At 40.3% G+C, this 12,919-nt stretch overlaps 1 protein-coding gene across 1 annotated transcript; it reads left to right on the top strand.

Moving 5' to 3' along the window:
• The first annotated feature begins 3,931 nt into the window (after positions 1-3,931).
• On the top strand, positions 3,932-10,657 carry LOC121876212 (tyrosine-protein phosphatase Lar-like). The gene is made up of 8 exons (XM_042381195.1): positions 3,932-4,070; positions 4,993-5,280; positions 5,517-5,668; positions 5,828-5,957; positions 7,702-7,801; positions 8,089-8,303; positions 9,028-9,306; positions 9,512-10,657. The coding sequence occupies exons 1-8, from the start codon at positions 4,013-4,015 to the stop codon at positions 10,087-10,089; spliced, it is 1,800 nt and encodes a 599-aa protein (XP_042237129.1). The 5' UTR covers positions 3,932-4,012; the 3' UTR covers positions 10,090-10,657.
• The last annotated feature ends 2,262 nt before the right edge of the window (positions 10,658-12,919 follow it).

The raw sequence follows: 12,919 nt of genomic DNA, 5'->3' as shown, positions 1-12,919 counted from the left end.
CCTTCCCGACTCTATACTGTAGCTGCGATATTCTCCTGGTATCTGGGTCCTCCAAACTCAACTCTCTAGCGGTCTAGACAGTCTATAATAAACAATCGTCTGCATTCATATTGCCTTGTTGCTGTGATGTTCCGTCTCCCATCTACTCGCACGGCGGTGATCACTTGTTTTATTCCTGTAGAAACTGGAGCACCAACCACCAGGATGACCACATTTTGAAGAAATTTATCGTATTTTCTTGCTCCCAAATTTTTGCTTCAAATTAATTGACCATAAAAGCGCTCGTGTGACCCTCGGCTTTACGAGGACTGTGTGTTCGTGCGTGTGTTGCCTCGTGATAGTTAGAGTGGGCCCCCGTCCAGAAAGGACGCTGTACTATCCTCCAGCACCAACCCAGTGGGCTAGAGATTATGGTTTCCGACTGTACATGTGGTATTTCTTGTAGATAACTCCATCGATCATGTTCCCTTTATTTTACACGATTAGAAGAGTACACACGAATACAATAAGTTAATATGGAGGCACTGAGAACAATGGCATCCCGTTCTAAGTGCAACCAACCAACCTGATAACTCTGGTACTTCACTCTACGGACAGCCATCCATAACTTTGAACTTTGTATACAATTGTTCACCTTTCATCACAATAACTTATAAACTTATTTTAGAATGCACAGAACCTTTAATGTTTCTCCAAATTATTTTATTTTCGAAGTTGAAGTAAATGTTAATATATATATATATATATATATATATATATATATATATATATATATATATATATATATATATATATATATATATATATACTAACAAAGACTTCCTCATATATTAACCCTTTCACAGCGGGAGGTTACCCTAAACTGAATAAAATAGCCTGGGGGTAGCCAGAATAAAATCGCAAGTGCGTGACATGCGGTGAAAGGGTTAAAGAGTCAAGTAATCATCACAGCTCCTCGTAAACAAAACAAACACATCCCATCACGCTGCTGACTGGGATGGTTTATTTTACCACTACTGTACATACTGTATTGTATACAACTCAGTCAAGGTTCAGGCTAAACAATGAAATGAAAAATCATAACGTGCGTCTGCAGATGTACGAGTATACTGTATGTACTAAGCTCATTTTCCTTAATGTGCTGATAGTAATATATTTTTGTCACTGCGGCCTCTTCCTCAAGTGTTTTGACATCACGCTGGTTGTGTAACAGATGGCAGAGTGATGACACTCTCTCCCACACCATCACACTTCCTCCTCGTTTATCAGTTTTAAAAAAAAAATTCAATTGTGTATTTTTCAGGTGAACCATATATATACTGTATATATATATATATAGATATATATATATATATATATATATATATATATATATATATATATATATATATATATATAAATTAGTTTCATGGGCTATGGAAGGACTCATGTACTTTAGATTGTTACTAGAAGTTAAATTTCATTGTGATCATGATGGGGGTCTGGTAAGCGCCCCTCTTATATTTCAACAGTCTGCCTCCTGGACGTCTACACACTTCCGGACTGCATCTCAAGAATTTGAGTATACACATTTATGTTTCATAACATATAAAGTATAACTCACATATAACAAATATATTAAAAAATCCTGGTGTAAGGTGGTGCTTCCTACCGTCGACCACCGCTTACTGCGTGGTGCAGCGTGCACAGCTGGACCAGATGTTGTGGCTCTCAGGGCTTTACCTGACCTACTCGCTATCTGGACATGCGTGTAAACATGTCCTAAAAACTGGTATTGTTCTCTTAATATTTGAACATACTCTTCTTTACTTGAAGAAATCGAGGATCTAAGAAATTGTTAATCTGATCTTGACGAAACTTCTACAGCTGGACGACCTCAACAGTGGCTGGAAAGGGCACCTTTTTGGTAAAATTGGTCGAATATCAAGGGAAAGTTTGCACTCTAGCGTCCACAACTCTGGTGCGATCTAAAAAAAAAATAAATAAAAAAAATAAATAAAAAATCACAGCTGTTCGGCCAAGACGTAGACAAGGAACTACATTTTTCTTCTCAACACTGGTCAAAGGTCAAGATCACAGGTCATCGATGAAGGTCACCCACACTGAAGAGTACACATAACTTTTAACTAAATGCTACGTACTGTTGACCCTGTCTACCGTAACATACCTGCAAGAGGAATTATAAGCCCCGACGAATGTGCCGAAGAATACATTAACGTGAAGTAAATGGTGCACTTCATACTGGCGACACTGGAGAGTAACCGCCTTGCGCGACCTTTTAGACGCAAAAACAAGTTGCTAAAAACAGCATTTTATCTCATTAACAAAAATAATATTTATTCAGAGCCGACATATATTAGGATAGTTAATAGTGTCACAGTTTACTCTTAAGTCATGCGTTTGGAAACATCCGTCATTTTCACACAACCAGAAGAGAAATATATATTTTTTCACATCATTCATGACCTCCCATGTGTGTGTGTGTGTGTGTGTGTGTGTGTGTTCAATAATGGCTCTAAACAAAAGAAAATAGTAATACTGCACAAAGACACACACACACACACACACACACACAGAGTTCACTCTCGAAGAACATGACCGAGTTGATACCCTCGCCAAATTCGCGTCTAACAAAGACACTGTTGAATACAATTTGGGTATGTCAAAAAGAGCCCTTAAAACTGTAGTTAGGAAGGAATTTATTGATGAATTTAACGCAAGTGACAAGTGCAAACAGGCACTAGTCGATCCATAGTTTACCATGATGAGATGTATCAACTGAAACATGTAGATGGAGCAAGTAACAAGATCACTAGATTACAAGAAGTTGTAACCGCTAGATTAAGATTAGGATATAAGTACTTCTGGTAGTATGTTCCTCAAGCAGATGTGAACAAGACTAAATGCAAAGTGTGTGGTCAGACATATAGCCACACACTCGAACACTACTTCCTCGACTGCGTGAAGATAGAACGTTTTAGGGACAGGTGCAAGCACACTGTGTGAAATGGCACAACGCTTTATCTCTAATGGCAAGATAGCTGACAAATTAAGATTGTATCACCTTTTTTGCACTTAGTAGCTATATCAGTTTCCATATATTGAATCAAATACGCAACGTGCTTGAATACTTCTCACGCAAATGTGAATAACAAAGTGTGAGGCCAGACACACTGCCTCACACTCCTGCACTCACGCAGTTGTGCATAAGTTACCCTTTAAGTATAGAACTAAACAAATAATGTATTTGAAATACTGTGTAACATTCAGTGCCATAATATCCTGACAACGGGGGTTAATTATTCTGACTCTTTGTAAACTCTACTCCGTAATCCTTTGCGCTTCCGCTCACAGGATGAGTATGGAGTGCACAGTAAACTAGCCGCTGTAAGCGGCAAAATTAAATTCTCGATAAAGCGGCAAGAACAAGAGTATTACGTCAACAGTTGTTTGATGTAGTGGCACAACATGGCAGCAATAGATGAAGACGAGGCGAGGCGAGGCAGGGCACCCTCATATACAACACGCTAACCTAACCTAACCTAACCTAACCTAACCTAACCTAACCTAACCTAACCTATCCTAACCTAACCTAACCTAATCTGTGTGTGTTTGTTAATGCAGTAATACTATTGTCTTTTGTTTAGAGTCATTATTGAACACGCTACACATATACTCAGTAAGATAAATCATTTTACCCCAAGGAGCGAGGGTCATAGACTGGTTCGTGTGACTTTAATTTAATTTCATTTCATTGGGATTATTTTTTAGTCTGCCAAATCGTTGTCCAGTCGCCACTCATGGGTTGGGCAACACAGAGCGGGAGGTACCTGTAGAAAGCTTCTGTTCCTCGCGCGGTGGATGAGGCTCCTGCAGCCTTATCTAAGAGACTCGTGCAGAGATAACAAGGTTTAAATAGTGTCAGCGTCAACGCAGTCACCCAGATGGTTTCCGACATTTGACAAGACAACAACTAAAGAAGACGACCAGACCGAACCTCACCATCAGCATCATGAAGATGCTCTTGTACCTGACAGCGGCCATCGCTGTCTGCGCCGCCCAGAATCTTGGTGAGGCTTTCAATTAACAAAATAGACTTTGTGTATAGATTTATATTTATACAGTATTTCAATACTGGATAATTATACATTCAGTTCTCATGCAAGTATTCAGAGCTGGGATTTCTTTATTGTGGATTAGTAGTCCAGCCAGGTGTGTGTGTGTGTGTGTGTGTGTGTGTGTGTGTGTGTGTGTGTGTGTGTGTGTGTGTGTGTGTGTGTAAGCCAGACAAACAAATGTGCAGGTGTGATGTACAGGTGTTTACAGGACAGGTGTGTTCAGATGTGATGCACAGGCGTAATGTCCAGGTGTATACAGATGTGATAAACAGGTGTGATGTTCAGATTATGATGTTCAGGTGTGAGGTCCAGTTGTGATGTATAAGTGAGTACAAATATGATGTTCAGATGTGAGGTCCAGGTGTGATGTACAGGTGTGTACAAATATGCTGTACAAGTGTGAGGTACAGGTGTGATGTACAGGTGTGTACAAATATGATGTACAAATATGATGTTCAGCTGTGAGGTCCAGGTGTGATGTACAAGTGCGTACAAATATGATGTACAAGTATGATGTACAGGTGTGAGGGTCCAGGTGTGATGTACAGGTGTGTACAAATATGATGTACAGGTGTGAGGTCCAGGCGTGTGTGTGTCGGTGTAAAACTTTCAGTAACAGCTGATGAGTTCTGCCATATCATTAAAATATTTCATGGGAATATTTTTTTCGCCACAACTTTCAATGATGACAAACTGAATCTCGTGAAAGATATTTCAGAATAAATTCTTTTAAATTCAACTGAGTAAAGGAGAGAGGGTTAGCTATCTATGTGTGTGTGTGTCATCTACGTTCTTCTTTACCATGAGAAGCTGGGTAGGACTACAACTTATCGCACCTGAAAACAAAACTCTCATATATCATTATCTCCAACAGGTCACATCGAGAACTTGAAGGCAAAGAGTGGTGACGAGTCAGTAACACTTGAGTGGGACTTCGTGAAGGGAGATGCCGCTTACCGACTCCACAAATATACTCTCGTTACTGATAATGACTTTTCCGAGGATATTCGCTGTCCTGCTGATCACTGTGTACATACCGTCGACTACCTTGAGGCTTGTAAGGAACACACCTTCGACCTCACCCCTTACTTTGATGACACAATAAACAGCGGGACAGTTGACGGTGACACGGCCGCCACCACAGGATACACCTACGACAAGCGTAAGTCTTCCTCGTCTTTGCTATAGGTCTGGTTGTAAACGTATGTAACTAAGTCTGTGTCTCTGTGAATGTATCCGTTGTACTTGTGTTAAGGGAGATAGTCTACTAATGGGTGTCTGTAGCCGTAAATACCAGTAATAAACTTAAGAAGGTGTTTATTTACTTCTGCATGGTACTATATACCTCTGCATACAACTGCTTATTTCATCGCTAAACCATAACTGTCTTTTGTACAGCCCCGAACTCTCCTAGCAACCTGAGGATCGTCTCGGAGGAGGAATTGGGTACAACACTTCAGTGGGACGCCCCCACCAAGAACACAGTATGTGTCAAGTCCTACAAGGTGTGCTTCAGGCTGGATGCAGACCCGAACCCCACCTGTGACACGGTAAGTGAACATGTGTGGTGAGGGAGCATGATTGGCGGTGGCGAGAGTTTGGTAGATGTTTGGGGGAGAGTATGGTAGGTAGTGCTGAGGGAGTTTGGTGGATAATATGTGCGATAGCAGTTTTTGGTAATGTTCGCCTCACAATGATGTTCTTGGCAGACGGAGGACACAACAGTGCTCTTGCCTGGTCTACAAGCCTGCGGCAAATACCACGTGTCTGTGACGCCCGTGACACCTACTAATGCAGAGGGACCAAAGCTGGAGCAGGACGTTACCACTGGGGATGGAGGTAGGTGGACGGTAATCCACACCTTGAGAATGAGAGTGAATCATATTGAAGCTGAGAGTAAACCGAATAATGTCCAGTTACCAGTGTATAAGTATATATTGTCGATAGAGATGATATATTGGTTATTATTGACATAACATCTTTATATATATATATATATATATATATATATATATATATATATATATATATATATATATATATATATATATATATATATATATATATGCTGATAACCACAAGGTTATCAGCATATACCTGGATCACGCTCACCTACAGTGATTTATTTGCATATATATATATATATATATATATATATATATATATATATATATATATATATATATATATATAAGGAGATGAATGACAGAGAATAAGGGACATGCTTTAAATGGAAGGATTGCATAAATATCTTGTATGAGAGAAACATCATACTAAAGGAAAAGGATTATGAAAATGATAACGATTGTTCTTATGGTACAGTAAGAGCAAAAAATAGGAGACAAAGTAGAGAAGACAGAGGTGTGCTCTGTGGTTAAGTGTGTGAAGGTTAGAATTAAACAGTGTTTGGAAGAACATAAGTCACTTAGTTGTTAGTCAGTGTTGGTTGATGTGCACATGTCAACAATTTGGGTTAGGTCAACAGTAGGTATGTACCAACAGATGACCAGGAGGAGCTGAAGAGTGTAAAATAGTGTGACTGAAGTGTGTAAGTCAGCAATAAGGAGATTGGACATAAAAATAAAGGCTGGGGAGACAACAGAGAAAGCAGCACTGAGAGTGTGCGAGGTGAGGAAATGTATTGTACCAAGAACACGCAGAGTGTCAGGTTGAGCAAATTGAGTGTACATGATATATTAAAGTCAGTGTTTACAGACAACGGAGGAGATACGTAGACTGGGAAAGAAAGAATAAACTGACTGAATGACGAGGAATGGAGAGGTTTAGTGAAAGATGTAAGAGGGAAGTATCTGAGATAAAGTTAAAAGATGTAAGAGGGAAGTATCTGAGATAAAGTTAAAAGATGTAAGAGGGAAGTATCTGAGATAAAGTTAAAAGATGTAAGAGGGAAGTAACTGAGATAAAGTTAAAAGCTGTAAGAGGGAAGTATCTGAGATAAAGTTAAAAGCTGTAAGAGGGAAGTATCTAAGATAAAGTTAAAAGATAACAAGATAGATAAAGGAATCGGTTGTCATGAATATAAATATAATATGGTAGACGAGGATATGATAACAAAGCTTAGTATCCAGCTGAATACAGCCTTAGGGAAGTTTCGGAAAGTTTGAGAAGCTTGAGAGGAAAGTTAAGAGAGGGATGGATGTGTTAACAGAGCCAGAGGAGTTATATTAGAGCTATATAAGGCTACTTAAAGTCACACAGGGAAAACAAACTACAAAGAATATCTATATGGAGTTTAGGAAGAAGGTAAGGGGACTACAGTAAACAATAGTTTGAAGAGTTAACGTAGGTGTCAGGAAGAGTGGAAGAGAGGGACTCCAGGAGTGACCGGGGTGATGTTGAGGGAGCGAGGGAGGGCGGGTAATATACGCTGTTTATATACTGAACAATATGCGTGAGGCTGAAATTATGACTACCAGACAACTGGACTGTGACAGGTGTCGGGGTGATATAGATGGTCCATTGTGTAATAACTCATGAGGTAATAAACAAAACATTAGTTATACGAGTAATTTACATTATGAATGGATAACGATAACTAATACGTAATGTTTACTATGAACAGTTCCCGGGCCGCCCCAAGGCGTGGTAGTGGGAGTCACCACCGACAGCACTATCGAGCTGAAATGGAACGACCCTGCCATCAACCCTCTCTGTGTTCAGGAGTAAGTAACTCAACTCAGCACCGTTAGAGACGACCTCACTCTGGTGTTTATCCTCTGGGTAACAGATGAATTATTTGGGATACTGGTGCATTGCAGTTCCTCTTAACGATAGAATAACATTCACACAACCAGGTGAGACTCTTTACGGAGCACTGTTTCATCCCATGAAGCAAAGTCCATTTTAATAACAACTTTCCCTCTTATCGCGGCTTTTTCCTTCCTCAAGTATAATTCTCATCTCAGCATGATACTGTTCCCCTCTGAAATAATGTTGTCTTTGTCTACAGTTACTCCATCACATATGGTGAAGTTGTGTCAGACTCCCGCCAAGTGCTGGCTTCCATATTGAATATTAATATTGAGGGTGATGAACACTTTGACCGTCACGCTAACATTGGGCCTCTCTTAGCCTGCACCAACTACACCATTGAGATCAAATCCATCAACAAAGCCGGCACCGAGAGCACACCTGTCCTCAAGAACGCCGCCACTAATGAGACTGGTGAGTAATATTGTTAGCGCAGAGGGGACGAACGGCTGACATCTTTCATCCTACTTTAGATCTGGCGGGTCTCGGCTGAGTTCGAACTACATGTAGTCCTAACACTTAGTAACACGAAGGATCATTTTGCCAAGTCCAACACAACAGACACACAGAAGGAATACGCTCATGAATTTGTTACAAAAACACGTATACATTCATCGATACATCACATCCTTCTATTACCAGAGAATAATGTAAAACACACAGTTATTTCTTGGTTCACTTGTTCTTAGTCAGGCACCCGGGGAGAAGCACCTGATAAGCCAAGAGGATACACATCTGTTTTATGAAGTGTGTGATGAACCACGTGACGGTGTCCTCTGATGGTAAACATAACTAGGAAGTGACCCTTCATCTTGCTCTACACACCACACTTTATATAAGAATGATGAAGATGCATTATTTATCTGTGTAATAAGAGGTCATCGAATCCGCTACATTTAAAAAAAACTGTAAGTTTTATGTAGATGGTCCGGGAGGTCCGTATAATGAGCTGTGTTGCGCCCTGGATGGAGCACAGCAATAAAACAACTGCTTCCTTGTCTGCCCTTATTTACTTTAGTTTATAGAGAGAGTTTTAGCTGGTAATCTTAACTCATTTATATTAACAAATGATTGCATGCACTAGAGTGGATCGAAACGTCAATATTGCAAGGGGCTGAAATACAAATTGTATGGACAGATCCCTTGCCGCCTCCCTTTATCGTGGTGGATCCAAGCAGCCCGGACACCATCGACGTGCGCTGGGGTAAGAACGAGGGTGACCGCTGCGTCGGACATTATGTTATCTGCTGGAACGACGGCATCCATCCCGCTGATCAGTGTGAAGATGCGTTTGGAGGCAACATCACCATCACCGATCTCCTCGCCTGTACTCACTACGACGTCACCATCGAGGTGGTGACTCCTGGAGGCATCCACAGTAAGGACGTCACCAACTCTACCTATACTTTTGACATCGGTGAGTCACAACCATTATCACTATTCTCGGTGAGGGCCTAAGCTTATTTTAGTTATGATATATACATTCATTGCATGGGGTATATGTCTTAAATTCACTACCTGGCAACATAAACATCTACACCGTGAAATTTTCCCTTCATTTCGTTCATTTACGTTTCTTACGTTTACAATAAGATATTTACTAACACTCACTATTTCCTCAGCTCCCGGCGCCGTTAGCGACTTACAAGTGACCGATGTTCATAAGAATGAACTCACCATATCCTTCGACCCTCCCACCGTCAACGGTCAGTGTGTCAAGGAGTACGATATCCACGTCATCGACCTGGACTCGCAGGTGACGATGACCCGACTTGGAGGCCCGGAAACCATCGAGAACTTCATCACGGGTCTCCACTCCTGCACTAACTATGAAATCAAGGTTCGCTCCGTCTCTTCGACAGAAAAGGCGTCCGAGTGGTTGACAGTCCAGAACAGAACCCAGGATGATATTCCCTCTAAACCCCAACAGCTCGGGATGTACGACTCGACATCCTCCTCGATCTCGCTTGAGTGGTACAAACCTTCTTTGAACCCCAACTGCGCTTCTAAATATACACTAACATGGCAAGACTCTCAGGGACACTCCGCTCATGTGACGGTTAATGATCAAGGAACCTTCAAGCAGAGGTACACAGTTAATGGTCTCAAAACCTGTGAAACTTACACATTCAACCTATTGGCCGAGTCTAGTGCCGGCAAAAGTAACCCCGCCCGCTACAAGCAGAGTACACTCTGCTAGTTATGGTGCCGAGGCTCATGTTAGGTCTGTCGGCACCACCCGCCACCAAGACGACCGCTTCTTGTGCCAGCTAACAGGTCAAATGGGCTCTAGTCGTAATAAACTTCAGTCTTAATGGCCTCAGTCATATTGGTTAAGTTAGGTTAGGTTTGATTTAGGTTCATGTGGAGCATCAACATTTTGCCACACCCGAGTCCACTTCATGCTTAATTCTCACACACATCTACGCGGTTCTCAGACATATGGAGTTCGCGCTGTTATGGTTCACTTGTCCAAGGTCACCACACAGTGATGAATTTATGTCACTGGCGTGTTAAAGAACTCACCAAGATGTCGCACCATTGTTACTGAAGGTCACAAGAACTCACTGTAAAAAATTATATTAAGGTGTTTAATTATGTCCTCTTAAACTTGAGACTTATGACATGTTTAGGTTTTAAGAAATAATATATAACTCATTGGCTTTAGTTGCCACAAATGAATACTAACATTAAATTACAAAAACATATTGATTTTGTTTTTACTGGTATTATGTGTTGCTTTGTTTAAACAAAGATGACCAAACGTTGTTCATAACTTTCATTAACCACACCGAGAAAAAAAAGCTTTCGTTATCGGGGAAAGAATAATATATTTGGTCCCTTCAGGAAAGACGGACATTGTTCTGACTAACACAGCTAAGAATGACTGTAAAATATCCCAGTACCAAAACTGTTAAGGGGACTCTGTAAACACATACATCAAAGGACTTTGTAAACACCGTGTGCTCGTACAAGGGGCGGGGGAAAGCAGACTATGATGGCGGCTCTTCTTGGGGGCTCAGGTACTGTACAATACGAATGAAAAATTAATTATTTTTTTGCTTCCTGACTATTTTCACAAAGACATATTTTGTTTTTGTTGCTGTAGCTGTTTTATATTTAGAATAAACAGCGGAGAAGTTTGACAATTGCCTCACCACATTACCAGTGAGGGAGTTAGTTTGTCTTCCAGTACAAACACGAAAACAGTCCTCGCAGTGTTTTGGTAACGGAAGCTATTTAAAATTACTACTTAAGGTACATCTAATGTGTGTGATATAGGGGAAGACAACAAACTCTTCACATAACTGATTAACCCGTTGGGTGTCTGTCACGGATACATCCATGATGAAATGTTACCAGTACCTCATGGCATTACATGCGGTACAAGTAGCTTGATTTTTGTGAAGTGTTTCAAAAGAACTCTAGGATTATGTCTTGATAACACTGCCAACCCGGCGGGACATCGCTGCCGGCAACACATTACGGGACCAGGTGTCAATTCTCGCCTGACGCAAAAACACAGCATGTGACTTTGGCAATCTTTCCTGTCCCCTGATGAGACTTGCTCTTTCGTACGAGCCTGACTCAGATTGTGTGTGTGTGTGTGTGTGTGTGTGTGTGTATATATATGTATGTGTGTATGTGTGTGTGTGTGTGTGTGTGTCTGTGTGTGTGTACAGTGGGAATATATTCATATAGATATGATATAATTATGTACTGTGTATATCATGTATAAAAAAGATATGGATAGTGACAATGACACTCTGTTTTCACATGTATTTGCTAAGAACCAGGTCACGATCTCTTCAGCCAACTATGAACAGTAGATTCTTTTTTTTTTTTATTATTATTATTTTTTTACGGGGATTAGCCCATCCGGGCACAGGTAACTGACCCACATCAGGGCCTGGGGGCGAAAATGTAATAATAATAATAATAATAATAATAATAATAATAATAATAATAATAATAATAATAGTAATAATAATAATAATAATAAAGAAAAACAAAAATGAAAAAAAGATCAAGTGAAAAAAATATATGTATGTTGTATTGTCAATAATAAGAGAAACAATTGAGACCCTGCAATTGTGTGTAATTGAGGCAGAAAGTCAGATCAGCAACCTGGGACTTGGTAAAAAATTTCTTGACGCCATATAGTAGCAGGGCCTACAATAGACAACACATTATGCTTCCAATATCTCCCTGTTTGGTAGCTGCCTAATACCTACTACCTATAATTCATTGCGTCCTTTCATGATTTAAAAAAAAATGGAAGTTTGCCATTTCTTTCCCACTCAACTTTAAATTTAATGCTGGGGACCAATGAGTTAAGCTTCAGGGAAAAAACAAACATCAAAAGAACCCCAACATCTGTTCCAAATGGTGAAAAATGTCGTCAACATATTGATGCCATATCACCAATAGGTTTTATTTGAGGCATCAAGATGGATTCGAAATATTCCATGTAAACATATAATGGTTAGCGTTCACCGGAGATCCCCCCCCCACCACCAAACACACATTTAACAGCCAAATTGCTGGCGACCAAACTCATCTTTGAAAGATAAAAAAAATTGAAGAAACACAGTCTAATGCAGTGGCTCTCAACCTTTTTCACTCCATTGCCCCCTTGAGGAAACTCACAAAATCCTCATGGCCTCCCCTCCAGTTTTCTCCCCAACTCCCCTCAAATACTGATGAAAAATAAACTGTTCTGATCAGATGGAGAGAATACCCTTCTTTTATTTTGTTGATGGCAATCATCATTATCTAATATTTTGACAAGCCTACATAATTTACATAACTGATTTGTCACTAGACTCGAGTGACTAGACCAGCCTCACAACAAACTTGAATATGGTTTGGAAAAATGTTCCTATGACCTATGCATATTTTGTCACAGCTCAATGGGAAGGCTGACATTGTTTCCTTTCAGTCAGGCGATTGATTCGAGGTTGCGTCACGGACAAAGTTCATCTCATGTCCGGGTCCACATCCAATCGGTTCTGATTTTTACTCTTTAT

The sequence above is a fragment of the Homarus americanus genome, unplaced genomic scaffold (assembly GCF_018991925.1).
Source record: "Homarus americanus isolate GMGI-L3 unplaced genomic scaffold, GMGI_Hamer_2.0 scaffold34921, whole genome shotgun sequence".
Classification (NCBI taxonomy): Eukaryota; Metazoa; Arthropoda; class Malacostraca; order Decapoda; family Nephropidae; genus Homarus; species Homarus americanus.
Note: the sequence above shows the minus strand (reverse complement) of the source record. Positions and strands in the feature narration are given on the sequence as shown.